This window comes from Megalobrama amblycephala, linkage group LG2, assembly GCF_018812025.1.
Source record: "Megalobrama amblycephala isolate DHTTF-2021 linkage group LG2, ASM1881202v1, whole genome shotgun sequence".
NCBI lineage: Eukaryota > Metazoa > Chordata > Actinopteri > Cypriniformes > Xenocyprididae > Megalobrama > Megalobrama amblycephala.
Window position 1 is genome coordinate 20,936,656 of NC_063045.1, and position 13,833 is coordinate 20,950,488.

The following is a 13,833-nucleotide window of genomic DNA, read 5'->3' on the forward strand; positions in this document are numbered from 1 at the left end:
CTGCCATAAAAGGGCACAGATTTCAAACTCAGTACTGTGGTAAAATATTTGATACGGAACTGTAGATTCAGCAAACAGTCATGCAGAAAACCTTGCAAATGCAGATTTTCCAGCAGTCAAACGTGTTTACTGATCTGAACACACATATTCTCTTCTCCAAACCTCATCTTTGCCCGACTGCGCACCTTCCCCCAGGGGGCGCTCTACACACCTTTGTCTTCATAGTACTCCTCTTCAAAGTTTGCTTCCAAATGTTTTTGCCGTTTTCTCTCTTCTTTCATCTCTCGCTCCTGCAGCTTACGGGCGATGGCCTAGTTGAATGTATATAAACACATTCAGAATGAGTGGGGGGATGTCGCAATGTCAATAGCAATGATGTAACAAACATGGGTGTGGTTACGTCTATGCCTTACTGATGAATAACACACAGAGAACATGAGCATGTGTTCTGAAGTGTTACAAACACATGAAGTAACGTGACTGCTGTGGGCGTGGCTAAATCAATGGCATACCGATGACCAACACAACCCGAGTGTGTGAATGTTGTGAATGTCTGGAAGGCAGCCTGCTCTCACCTCATCTTTCTCTTCCTGCTGCCTCTGTTGTTCAGCCTGCCGGACTAGTTGTTCTTGAATCTCCTGAGCTATTTCAATGTCGATGCGTTCCCTGACAGGACAGAGAGAAAGAAAACACTCGAGTTTACACCCTGTGAGGTTCTCACATCAGCCACCATGGCTTTCACTTCCTGTATCTAAGAAGAAATTGTTCTTGGAAGACCAGTTTCTAGCATTGGGTGTAATGGGTAACAAAGAAACATGTTTCTATTTTCTAGCGCTGTCACCATTATACATTTTAGCTGAATAACCATCAAAAAAAAATGTCATTTATTCACAATAAACTTGGAATAATACAATAAAACCAGTGTTATTTTAGTATTATTTCTAAACTATTATAGCGATTATTAATGTGTTTAATTGGCTTTCATTTTACTTTTTTTTTTAGTAATTTTGTAGTGACCTTTTGTCATATTTATTAGGATTTCTTTTAAATATGTCTAATTAGCTTTATTTTTATTTCAGTTTTAGTTTTAGCAATTTTAGTACTTCAACTTTTTCAACTACAAAGTTTTTCATCTAATAATTATGTATTTTATTTCAGCTTAATTTCAATTACAGTAAATTATTTTGAATAGTTTTAGTTAACAACAATACTGAATAAAATGTCAATTTCCTTTAAGGTTTTGTAAATACTGCACAGGGGTAGAACAGGAATAACAACATTATAAATAAAATATTTGCTAATATTTAAATATGTCAAATATGATGATGATTAACATATTGATAAAATTATCAATAATAATAATAATAATAATAATAATAATAATAATAATAATACAGCTCCACACAAACAGAAGACCAAATGTTTTTGTAATAAATTGTTAAAATGCATCCGATTATAAAGAACTGAAATGACAATCTGGTGTCTATCTTGTACTGTGCTGGTAAAGATTTAGACAAGTTTGGGAGGTTAATTCACAAGTAATCAGTAATGTGATTACTGTTCAGAGAGTAATTAGTAAAGCAATCCCATTACAACCTAGTTAATGTAATTAGTTTGACTCAAAGCCACATTTGAGGCAACACAACATTTTGAATCATGCAGAACTGAAGACAACACTGATCACACTATCAGGCCTAACACTGTTTATGAAATCAGTAATATTGTGAAATATTATTACTATTTTAAATAGCCGTTTTCCATTGTAATATATTTTAAATGTAATTTATTCCCGTGACGCAAAGCTGAATTTTAAGCATCATTACTCCAGTCTTCAGTGTCACATGATCCTTCAGAAATCATTCTAATGTGCTGCTCAAACATTTCTGATTATTATTATTTGTTGACAGTTGTGCTGCTTAATATTTCTGTGGAAACCATGATACTGTTTTTTCAGGCATTTCAATGAACAGAAAGCTCAAAAGAACAGCATTTATTATCTAGTAACATTATAAATGTCATTACTGGTCACTGTTGATCAATTTGATGCGTCTTTACTGACTCTAATTAAAGTCTTACTGAGCCTAGATGGAGTATGTTTGTAATAAACAGACGGACTAAAATACATAATATCTTCTACTGCAATGTCTGAGCTGTGGAATGAGTGTCCCCTCAGGCTCAGCGCTCTCTCGCTCTGCCATGCTCAAACTCTGATGATACCATCAGCTCAGAGGCCTTGAGATGTCTCCCAGCAGGAAGGAACACTTTATCCGCATGTGGCATGAGCAGAAGTCAAAACATTTTACTGCACCAGCGTACTATGAGACGACAAGGCCTTCGTGTCCAGACACATGCCAAACTAAACTCCGCATATTATGTTTCTGTATTCCAATCGGTGTGTAAAGTGGAGACGCAACTTTAAACAACATGAGTTATTAAGGACTGATAACACTCAGGCTTATGTCTGTGATGTCATCCACTCCACACTTACAGTACACCTACTTATCTCAACAGACAGCAAAAACAAGAAGCAACGAGGCATCTGATATCAGACGTCTACTGCTGAGAGTTTGGGAAGGTCAGAAAAAAAAATGACCTTCCTCTTCACATCAAGTTGGCATTCTTTCACAAACAGGCACAGTACAGTCTGACCTTTATCATGATCAGCATCTTTCTGGTCTCGTTTAGTCTTTTCATAGCGTTTACGCTTTAGGTCACTCACATGCGGCGATGCTGTCTCTGGCTCTCGGCTTTGGCCCTCAGGTCCTCTTCCTCCTGCAGACGTTTGGCCACCTGCAGGTCCTGCTGCACCAGACGGCTCTTGTGGACGTTCGAGGCCAGGTGGCTCTCGACTGGAAGAGTCAAAGAGGAGAAACCTTTTTAGATGAAACAGACACTAGAGAAGACTCACTTCACACCATGTCTAATGAAGTAAAATTACATGAAAGAATAAGATATCTTAAATCTGAAGCATATGATTGGTTGAGAAAAAGCATTTTCATGCAAGATTGATATTTACACCAATTTTTAAGAAAAATGAATAAAAAAAAAATCATTATTAAATCATTAAATTAGATTTGAATTTTAATATTGTTTATTATTTAATAATAATAATGAAATTAAATGTAATATAATAAAATATCTAATTGTTGTTACAGTAATTTAATAATTATTTTTATTACTAACATATATTATAATAAATGTTTTGTGACTAAACAGAATATTAAGTCAAAATAAGGGAGTCATTTTTTATTATACAGTTAATTTTTTTTAATAATATTAATTAAAACAAAAGCATTTTCACTCAAGACAAATAATCACTGAATTAATGTTTACTTAATATTCTGTTTAGTCATAATAATAATGATACATTACAATTATACATTATTAATATACAATATTACATTTAAAGTAATATTACATTTAAAAGTAATTCAGCGAAAACAACTAATGCAAAAAATTTAAATAATAAAAGCATGACCATTTTTTGCATTAAAAAAAAAAACAAATTCAGTGAAAAAAACTAATGTAATAATAATAATAATAATAATAAAAACAACAAGATTTTTTGCAATTTTGTAAAGTTTGTAAAATATGACTGTGGATTGATAATTAAAAAGACAAAACTTTTAGTGACCATGTTACATCATATATTTTTTTTATTTTATTTTATTTTTTAACAGAGCACACGCTCTGAAATGGCAATCTGAGGGGTAACAACAAACCGGTTGCCATTTCAAGGCCGAGTCAATGTGCTGCATCGACAAGGCAGTAAATCGTAGACATTGACGCAATTCTAGCTGACATAGTGCATCATCTCCCAAAGTCTGAACACTTTTTATTGATCCTGTGACTGTGAGCACACGCTATATTTAAGAAAGAGAACCAGAAAGAAAAAAAAAAAAGCCATTGAAACATTTGTGTGATAGATATAGCTCAAGTCAGTCAAGCCAGCAACATTTTTTACAAGGAGCTATTTGAACATTGCAAAAAGAGAACGAGGCCTTCTCTGGCTTTCATTCACCGAAATTCTTTCAGCAGGGACGGCTCTGCCGGTGAGACTAAACAAAGTTGATGTGATGAAAGGTCAGGCCTGTTGATGGTCAAAGAAGCTGCTTTCTTCAATCATAAAAAAGCTCTACTACAGTGTTATTGTTAACTAAAACTATTAAAACAATTAATTAAAATAATATAAATATTACATAATAAAATTCAACTTAATTAGAAATGTTGCCTTGGCAACTAACTGAAATAAAATCATTTAAAAAAAGCTGAAATAAAATATATGAAAGTAAAGTAAAAAAAAATAAATAAGTTGAAGTAGGCTAAAATTACTAAAACTGAAATAAAAAAAGCTGATGCAAAAAATGAAGAAATACTATAATAGTATATTAAAAAAACTACTGCTTTACTGAAGAGAAAATAAAGTCTCATCCTTTTTTAAGGACCTTCTAATGGATTCATTTATTGTATTGATGCAGCAGATCACACAGAAATATGAATTTGTCAGGAGACTTTTTAATAACTGAATTTCACAAGAGAGAACTTGTGTTTCTAACACCTGCCCACATATCAAATCTAAAAGAGGGAGTTTTCAGATCTTTCCAAAACCATACAGTTGAAAGAATCTGCGATGTATTTTCGGGAAACAGAAACAGCAATTTTTTTTTGTGGCTTCAAACTTTCTACATTTTTTTTTTTGTATGACAGATACTGACTCTTCCTGGAAAAATAACTTCCTTTTGATTTGATTGTGCTTGCAATGGTGCAGTCGTTCACAAGAACACAAGGACTGTGAAGCACAGCTGGAGGATGTCGAATCAGATGCTTTGTCTTAAAGCCTTCCACATTTTTGTCTATGTCCTCCTCAAGAGCTCTGAGAGTGATTTTCAATTGCCATCGGACACGTATAACTTCTTTCTCACATACAAGTGCTAATAATATACATATAATGAAATGTGATCTGTGGTGAAGGTGTAAAACCTACACTGCAGCAAAAAGGAAGATAGTAAGTTCTACTGTAATGTTGCGTGCTCTCTCAAAAGGACGGGAAAACCCGTGAAGTCTTTGAATGACTCATTTATTGACAACAAACAGCTTCAGGATCACAGGTCATAACCATCCATGCAGTAACGTTCATTTAAATTACAAAAGTACAGGTTTATGAAAGGACTTACTTTCTTGTTCCTGAAGATTGTGGGCCAGACAGTGATCTTCTAGCACGGCAAAGTCCCGGCACACTGCAGACGGACAAAAAGAGATGGAAATCTGATTATTTACTGTTAGAGTTACGTCACAGTTTCAGTCTATGCAGGAAGTTCACAGTGCAAACCTCAGGATAACAGGTTTAGGTAAACACCGTCCCACACATTGTTATGGCATTCATCTGAATGTACAACAAAGTATGAGTTAGTACAGGATTTACACTATCGTTCAAAAGTTTAGGGTCAGTGAGATTTTAGTTTTTTAAGAAATTAGTACTTTTATTCAGCAAGGATGCATTAAACTGATCGAAATTGACATTTATAATGTTACAAAAGATTTCTATTAGAGATGCACCGATACTCAGTCTCTCCACCGATAGCGATATGAATATTGATAACTAGAATTTCTTAATGGGAATAAAATATCTCTCCCAACGAATGCTGTAAATGATACAGGGAACCCTCTCATTTGGTACTTTTACTATAATATTTTAGGTTAAAATTAAAAAAAAAGAGCCCAAATTATTATATTCAACTGCTAATTATTTATAAAATAAAATCACTAAATAAAAATTGAAATGTTTGTATATAACGCGGTTGCAAATAAGGTAGTTGTTTACATAAACACTTGTCTTCATGACAAATTTATTCAAACTTACATATATAATTAACAGTAAATAAAACCCTAAATTCAACCCAAGATATATTATCTTCACACCCAGCACGAGTTGCAATATGACATTTTTTCCGCCCCCTTTTTGACTGACAGGATATAATATCAGCCCTGATTATCGGCCGTTTATGCTTTTATCGGCCGATGCCGATTATTGGCCAATACATCAGTGCATCCCTAAAAATTTTATTTCAAATAGGCCAAAATATTATTCATTGAATTTATTATTCACCAAAGAATCCCAACTATCATGTTTCCACAAAAAATATAAAGCAGCAGCACAACTGTTTTTCAACATTGATAATCAGAAATATTTACTGAGCATCAAATAATCATATTAGAATGATTTCTGAAGGATCATGTGACACTGAAGACTGGAGTAATGATGCTGAAAATCAGCTTTGATCACAGGAATACATTACATTTTAAAAGATATTCACACAGAAAAGCTGTTTTTACTGTATTTTTCACCAAATAAATGCAGCCTTGGTGAACATAAAGGGCCGTGACACATCAAATCAACATCAAAGAAAGCCAAAAGACGAAGAAAGCCGACTGTTATCGCTCTGAGTTGGCTGCATCTGGGTACAAAAGAGCTGACTGTTAAATAGCATGTGCGTTCAACACTTGCATGTAAGGAAATAACTGTATGACAGCAGGTATCGCTAGTCTATATTCATCATTCAAAATGGGAAACCGAAATTAGGACTGCAGATATACAAACCATAAACAAAGCAGCGCTTGCTTACCATTCCGAATATCAATCATACTGATCACTTTCTTCATTCCAGACGGCTCATGTTGTTGTGAATTGTGTTGTGTATTGAAATTAGGGCTGGGCGATATATCGCATGTGATTGTCAGGCGCATTTCGTCAGTAAAGCCGGTTCCCTGATTACCGCTAAATCGCCATCACCTGCTTTCAAATGGAGCGGCATTTAATAGACAGAACCGTAGTTCACTGACAAGCTACGCAATATTGCGTTCATTATCGCAGATGAATCGCCTTCGATAATGAACTCGATATTGCGTAGCTTGTCAGTGAACTACGGCTCTGTCTATTAAATGCCGCTCCATTTGAAAGCAGGTGATGCCGATTTAGCGGTAATCAGGGAACCGGCTTTACTGACGAAATGCGCGTGACAATTGCATGCGATATATCGCCCAGCCCTAATTGAAATGATGTAAAACTATAACAACCTTCTGTCTGCACCTGCATCTTGACTTCTTTGCTCACTTTCATGTCACAAATGGGGGCCTGACTAGAGCCAACATGTGGAAGAAACCACAAAAACTAGCCCGAGAGACACTGACCATCGGCTTGGCGTGTCACGGCCCTAAGGTACTTTTTTTTTCAAAAACATTTTAAATCAATCTTACAGTTTTCAAAATTTTAAATGGTAGGTAATATTTCAAATACATTGATTTTTAATGCCATATGAGCAGTGATGGCTATATTCCTAGCAAAAATAAAATAAAAACATGCCTCAATATACAAATAAACTTCTACATTACAATAACAACTATATAGAATCATTTAGTTTAGTTTAATGCATTATTTGACAGAAATTCTTACAGTTCTCCCAGTAAAACCTTTTTTAAAACAAACAACTTTTAATATTTCAAATACATCTAGCACCTATCATGCAAAAAGGGAAATCAAAAATTCTGTGGAAATGGTCATATGAGAGGTCTGAAACTGCAGTGCAACAGACCATTATCACCTCAGTTATAAATACATCTTGAGAAACTGAAACCGTGTCTTCCACATCCGCCCTTTAACATGCTCTTATCTGCTTTTTTATGTTTTATACAGGCTTGATTCTGCACCTGGCAGCCTCCAAGCTATCGAGACACGGTTCATAACGAAGGTGAAGCGATGAAATCGTGTACTTAATTTGTGATGAATAAAAAAACAAACTCCCTCAAGCCTCTGATAGATGCGCCGATAACCCGAATCAGATAAAAGCAACTTTTGCATTTCGGTCTGCAAGGAAAACAGCATTACTTGTTTCTGGGAATTGAGCGTAATTAATATAACCAAACACACGCACCCAGTTTCACACCGTAATCAGACAGTGTGCTACAGTTGTGAGTGAATTTAGCGACAAGTTTAATATTGACGTGAAAAACAATTCACGCAATTCTAATTTACCTAGTGATTTTCACATCAGTCTGGGTTTGTACACTTAGCTTGGGCGAGACATGGAAAGAGGATAAGATTAAGCCACTGCTGCAGATTTGTGATTAAAGATGTTGTCCATCTGCTGCTGATTAGCAACTTTAGTGGCATCCTGAACAAAAACGCTGCGGAACTGAGAATATAGGATATTCATAGCGCTAAATGCGGAACCAAGACTCTACACTCTACTGGTTGGTGAAGCACTATTATGACATCGTAATGCCCTATAGAATGGCTGAGTGACATTTGGCATAAGGAACCAAGAAAGTCTCTATTGACCACATCTTGGTGCTGACTGTGAATCTACTATGGGCTTCATCTCCATATGCATGGAGACTATATAAAGGTTTAGATCACCCAAAATTTCTGTCGTTAATCACTGTCGTTCCAAACCCGTAAGACTTTCGTTCATATTCGAAACACAAATGAAGATATTTTAAATAAAACCTGGGAGATTTATATCCCTCCATAGACAGTCCACGCAACTGCCACTTTAGCCGCGTTTCCACCGAAGGAATTTACCCAGAACTAGGAACTTTGGAGTGGTATTTGGTGTGCTTTGACAGCAGGAACCAGGGTCTAAATGAAGTTCCGTGTAAAAACTCCCCCTCTGAAAGTTCCTGATTGCTAGGTAACTCTTTTTCAAAGTTCTGGGACTTGGGCACTGAATGTGTTGATTGGAGTACATGAAGCATTTTGATTGGTTGACTCAACGCAGCATTTTGTTTATTATCGTTTTTTCTGTTGGTGTGTGCAGCAAGAGTTGTTTGCTATTCGAATCAACAATGGAGTTTAAAAAATACGACAGATGGACTGACGATGAGGTTCAGGCTTTATTAAGCTTGTATGCGGAGGACAAAATCCAACCGGTAACTGGAAAGTCGTGCGCAGTCCCATGTCACCGGACTATCTTCACAGTACTTTAGAACGCTATGGAAACGCAGCTAGCAATAGGTCTGGGGGGGGGGGGGGGGGGACAGAAACAGAACAGAAATCTCTCAGATTTCATTTAAAAAAAAAAAAAAAATCTTCATGTGTTTCCTGCACTGGACGCCATATAACCCTGTACTGGAATCTCTCTCGGGTTATATGGCGGTTACGTGGCTTACCGTTATGATGAAAACTGGAGTAGTTGATCCAGTTAAAAACTACTGGGTAAACCAATACAGGGGACAAATTGATTAATCTGACAAATTTTGGACAGTAACATAAACTGAGATAAATATCTTTTGCTCTCAATGTTTTTATTGAACGACTGAATGAATTAATTTACTTACATTTTATATAAGTTTACACTACTGTTCAAATGTTTGTGAAATTAGTCTCTTATTCTCCCCAAGGCTGCATTTATTTGATAAAAAATACAGTAAAAAACATAATATTGTGAAATATTATTGCAATTTAAAATATAGTTTTCTATTTCAAAATATTTTAGAATGTAATTTATTCCTGTGATGCAAAGCTGAATTTTCAGCATCATTACTCCAGTCGTCAGTGTCACATGATCCTTCAGAAATCAGTCTAAAATGCTGATTTGCTGCTCAAGAAACATTTATTATTTTTTATCAATGTTGAAAACAGTTGTGCTGCTTAGCTGCTTAATATTTTGTAGGAACAGTGTTACATTTAAGATTCTTTGATGATTATGAAGTTCCAAAAGAACAGCATTTATTTGAAAAAGAAATCTTTTTTAACATTATAAATGTCACCTTTGATCAATTTATTGCATGCTTGCTGAATAAAAGTATTACTTTTTTCCACCCCCCCAAAAACTGTACGTAGTTTAATAAACATGTGAGAATGTGACACCATATTAGAGCATCCAATAAATACAGCCTAAAGCGACACAAACAGTATGACATCAATTAAAATGTCTGATTAATTATGAATGATGATACTCAAGGCACTACTAAGCACCACCCGAGCAGCGACTGGCAAACAAGTAACAGCTACACAAGGAAGAGCTGAAAGTTCTCCAAAGCAAACACGAAACCAACGCTGAACGCATCCCAAGAGATCTTAGCTAGGCAGCAAAACCAGTGCAATTTGTAAGCCTGCAAGTTTTCCAGGCAAACATCCCCAACATTGCCTCCATGAGCAAAGAGCAGCTGCAACACAACAAAATGCTGAATCCACACGAACGAAACAACTGAAAACAGAAAACCACAAGGACATTCTTTAAGGAAAAATAAACAGAAACCCATGAGTGAGAAATGTGGCATGTCGTTCGTCTTCATCCTGTTAATAAGTTGAAAATATCCAAATCCACTTTTGCATAAACTTGCATACACTTTCAAATAATACGACAATGTGAAATTATTGTATATTTTAACAGTTAACCACTCAAATTATTGTAATAACTGGAAACAAATGACAAAAACAATTTCACTAGTCTTTCAATAGACTTTTGAACCTGTATCTGAATAATAAATATCCTCAATAGGTTCAATGATTCACAAAACTTCCACTTCTTGTGACCAACTAATTTCATACATATGCAGAGTCTAATGGCCACTTTCCACGAATATGGGACACTTTGGTGTCTAATGGCTTTTTTTTTTTTTTAAAGCATTATAGGCACAACATCATGATTGTAGTTTTGAAAACTATATAAGTTTGATAAACTATTATTCATTATAAAATGAATCAAGCATAAAGAGTAGTTCGTTGTAAACATATCAAACGTCTTAAAATTGTGAATTTGGCCTGTTTCACATTAGTGAAACATTTGTGGGAAAACAAGATATCAATAATAATGCATAAAGCACAGCTTAGGCTACTCAGAGGTCACTTCCAAACTTTTTACTGGCCAACAGGACAATTTTTTTTGTATTCAAAGTTTAACAAACTTGACTCAAAATCAGCATGGGAAAATGTGCATTTCGCCATTGGAATTTCACTGTACAAAGATGCATTTAACCTTCTTGACTGTATTTAGGCTAAAATATTTTATTTTTTATTAATTAATATCTAGAAACTAACATTTGGTCCCAATTAGCTTACATATACTAAATTTGGGATTTCAGTTTCAGACCCATAACTGAATCTGAATGAAAAGTAGTTTGTTTTGAACGTTTTTTCAAACAACTTAAAATTGTGAAGTTGGCCTCATCGACTGTATTTCACTTAAAATCATTTATTATATATTAAATAACAAGAAAGTTTAGAAACCAACATTCTGTCCCCAATTACTGCTTATTTCATTTTCAGATCAATTACTGAATCTGTACCTCGGCTCAGATAATAAAAAGCTATCATGCACAGGACTTGGGGGCAGAAATTAAAAGGTCTGTAATAAATACTACCACACTAATCCTCCCTAAGCATCAAATGAGGTTAAAATTAGTGGGTTGAAATCCTGCAAAGCTAGCTTTTCCCTTAATAACACGATCAGCCATCAACAGCTTGTGTTGCACCACAGTCATCTTCAGTATGCAGAAGATTTCATGCTGAATCTGCTCCAATCTGTCAACACATGTGCCAGCATTCACACTAACCGCCAGTGAACACTACACCAACTAAAGCTAATGTTAGCCATTCTACATCATCTATTATATGATATTTGAGGCAAAACAGGCCCGAATTTAATCGCTTTCTCTTTCTATATTAGTCATTTCAATAGAGGTGTTTCTCACAGCCTAATTAGTACAGATAGTATTCAATGCCTCTTGTTTGACTTTTCCCTTCGGTAAATATTTCCGTAGCCTACGTGTTATAAAAGATGACCAATTTACTGACAGTCAAAATATCAGTTTACCTTCATAATTAAACACAATGTAATCATTTCTATCGTTTTTGGCAGTTTTGAATCATATGGCAGGAATCAGCGGCCATCTGTATTAAGCTCGCGCTCGTCTCGTGCGTTTTAAAGCGTTTCTCTCTGCGTGAGACAAGCGCGTGCCATATTCGCCTGTTTATTTTAACGCAGAAAAACACAATGCCTCGGCACGCGCACCATCATCTTCTTCATCTTCACTCACCCTCTTTTACGCCAGGCAGGTTGTTCTGATCAATACTAAAATCAGCCATGTCGTCGGCGCTTAATGTTTCTCTGGGGTTTCTGAAGGTTATTGTTTGACAGACTGATGGCGGTTTCCGTCAGATAAATAAATCCCGATCGATGTCTTCGGTAATGTGTCGCTCTGATTGGTTTCTGTCGCCAACCGAGGTTTCTGTCCGTCCCTCCCTCTGTACCCACAGCAGATGAATATTATGAGCTCACACACGCGCACACACACACACACACACGAAACACTAAAGAAAAGCTGAGCAGTGTGTGTTTCCTACGGATGGCAGGGCGGGACATGCCACGCACGCACGCGCTCACATTCTGGCACGCAGAGAAGCGCGCGCACGCGAGCAAACAAACGTAATACACCCAATGAACCTGCGCAGACCTCAGAACTAACTAAATTAATTTAAACTAATTAAACATTTCAGGCTTAGTCTAAACAGTCTAAGATTATAAATGTCTTAAATTGTTATAAATCGCTCTGTTGCTTTGGAAAATATGCCAGCCACTTTGACGTCATGCTTCCACAATTTTAAAATGATAAAACTATAAAAATCTTATGTATGAGTAATACAGACCAACATATCAATATATATATATATATATATATATATATATATATATATATATATATATATATATATATATATATGATTATTAATCATATATTTGTACATATATATATATATATATATATATATATATATATATATATATATATATATATATATATATATATATACCCGATTCCAAAAAAGTTGGGACGCTGTACAAATTGTGAATAAAAAAGGAATGCAATAATTTACAAATCTCATAAACTTATATTTTATTCACAATAGAATATTGATAACATATCAAATGTTGAAAGTGAGACATTCACTCCAAATATTGGCTCATTTTGGATTTCATGAGAGCTACACATTCCAAAAATGTTGGGACAGGTAGCAATAAGAGGCCGGAAAAGTTAAATGTACATATAAGGAACAGCTGGAGGACCAATATGCAACTTATTAGGTCAATTGGCAACATGATTGTGTATAAAAAGAGCCTCTCAGAGTAGAAGTGTCTCTCAGAAGTTAAGATGGTGAGAGGATCACCAATTCCCCCAATGCTGCAGCAAAAAATAGTGGAGCAATATCAGAAAGGAGTTTCTCAGAGAAAAATTGCAAAGAGTTTGAAGTTATCATCATCTACAGTGCATAATATCATCCAAAGATTCAGAGAATCTGGAACAATCTCTCTGTGCATAAGGGTCAAGGCCGGAAAACCATACTGGATGCCCGTGATCTTCGGGCCCTTAGACGGCACTGCATCACATACAGGAATGCTACTGTAATGCAAATCACAACATGGGCTCAGGAATACTTCCAAAAAACATTGTCGGTGAACACATCCACCGTGCCATTCGCCGTTGCCGGCTAAAACTCTATAGGTAAAAAAAGAAGCCATATCTAAACATGATCCAGAAGCGCAGGCGTTTTCTCTGGGCCAAGGCTCATTTAAAATGGACTGTGGCAAAGTGGAAAACTGTTCTGTGGTCAGACGAATCAAAATTTGAAGTTCTTTTTGGAAAACTGGGACGCCATGTCATCCGGACTAAAGAGGACAAGGACAACCCAAGTTGTTATCAGCACTCAGTTCAGAAACCTGCATCTCTGATGGTATGGGGTTGCATGAGTGCATGTGGCATGGGCAGCTTACACATCTGGAAAGGCACCATCAATGCTGAAAGGTATATCCAAGTTCTAGAACAACATATGCTCCC

The 13,833-nt window shown here is 35.7% G+C and overlaps 1 protein-coding gene across 2 annotated transcripts in view; it reads right to left on the reverse strand.

The window, feature by feature from the left end:
- The window catches only part of ccdc50a (coiled-coil domain containing 50a), a 22,986-nt gene extending 10,604 nt beyond the window's left edge, over positions 1-12,382 (reverse strand). Inside the window, exons 1-5 of one of the 2 annotated variants that reach the window (XM_048166398.1) lie at positions 12,037-12,382; positions 5,175-5,237; positions 2,720-2,849; positions 576-666; positions 212-311 (exon numbers count right to left, since the gene is read on the reverse strand). In XM_048166398.1, the coding sequence (XP_048022355.1) occupies positions 212-311; positions 576-666; positions 2,720-2,849; positions 5,175-5,237; positions 12,037-12,085 (433 nt within the window). In that variant the 5' untranslated portion in view covers positions 12,086-12,382. The remainder of the gene's footprint in view (positions 1-211; positions 312-575; positions 667-2,719; positions 2,850-5,174; positions 5,238-12,036) is intronic. The other variant, XM_048166404.1, reaches the window with a different exon arrangement.
- Between the last annotated feature and the right edge of the window lie 1,451 nt (positions 12,383-13,833).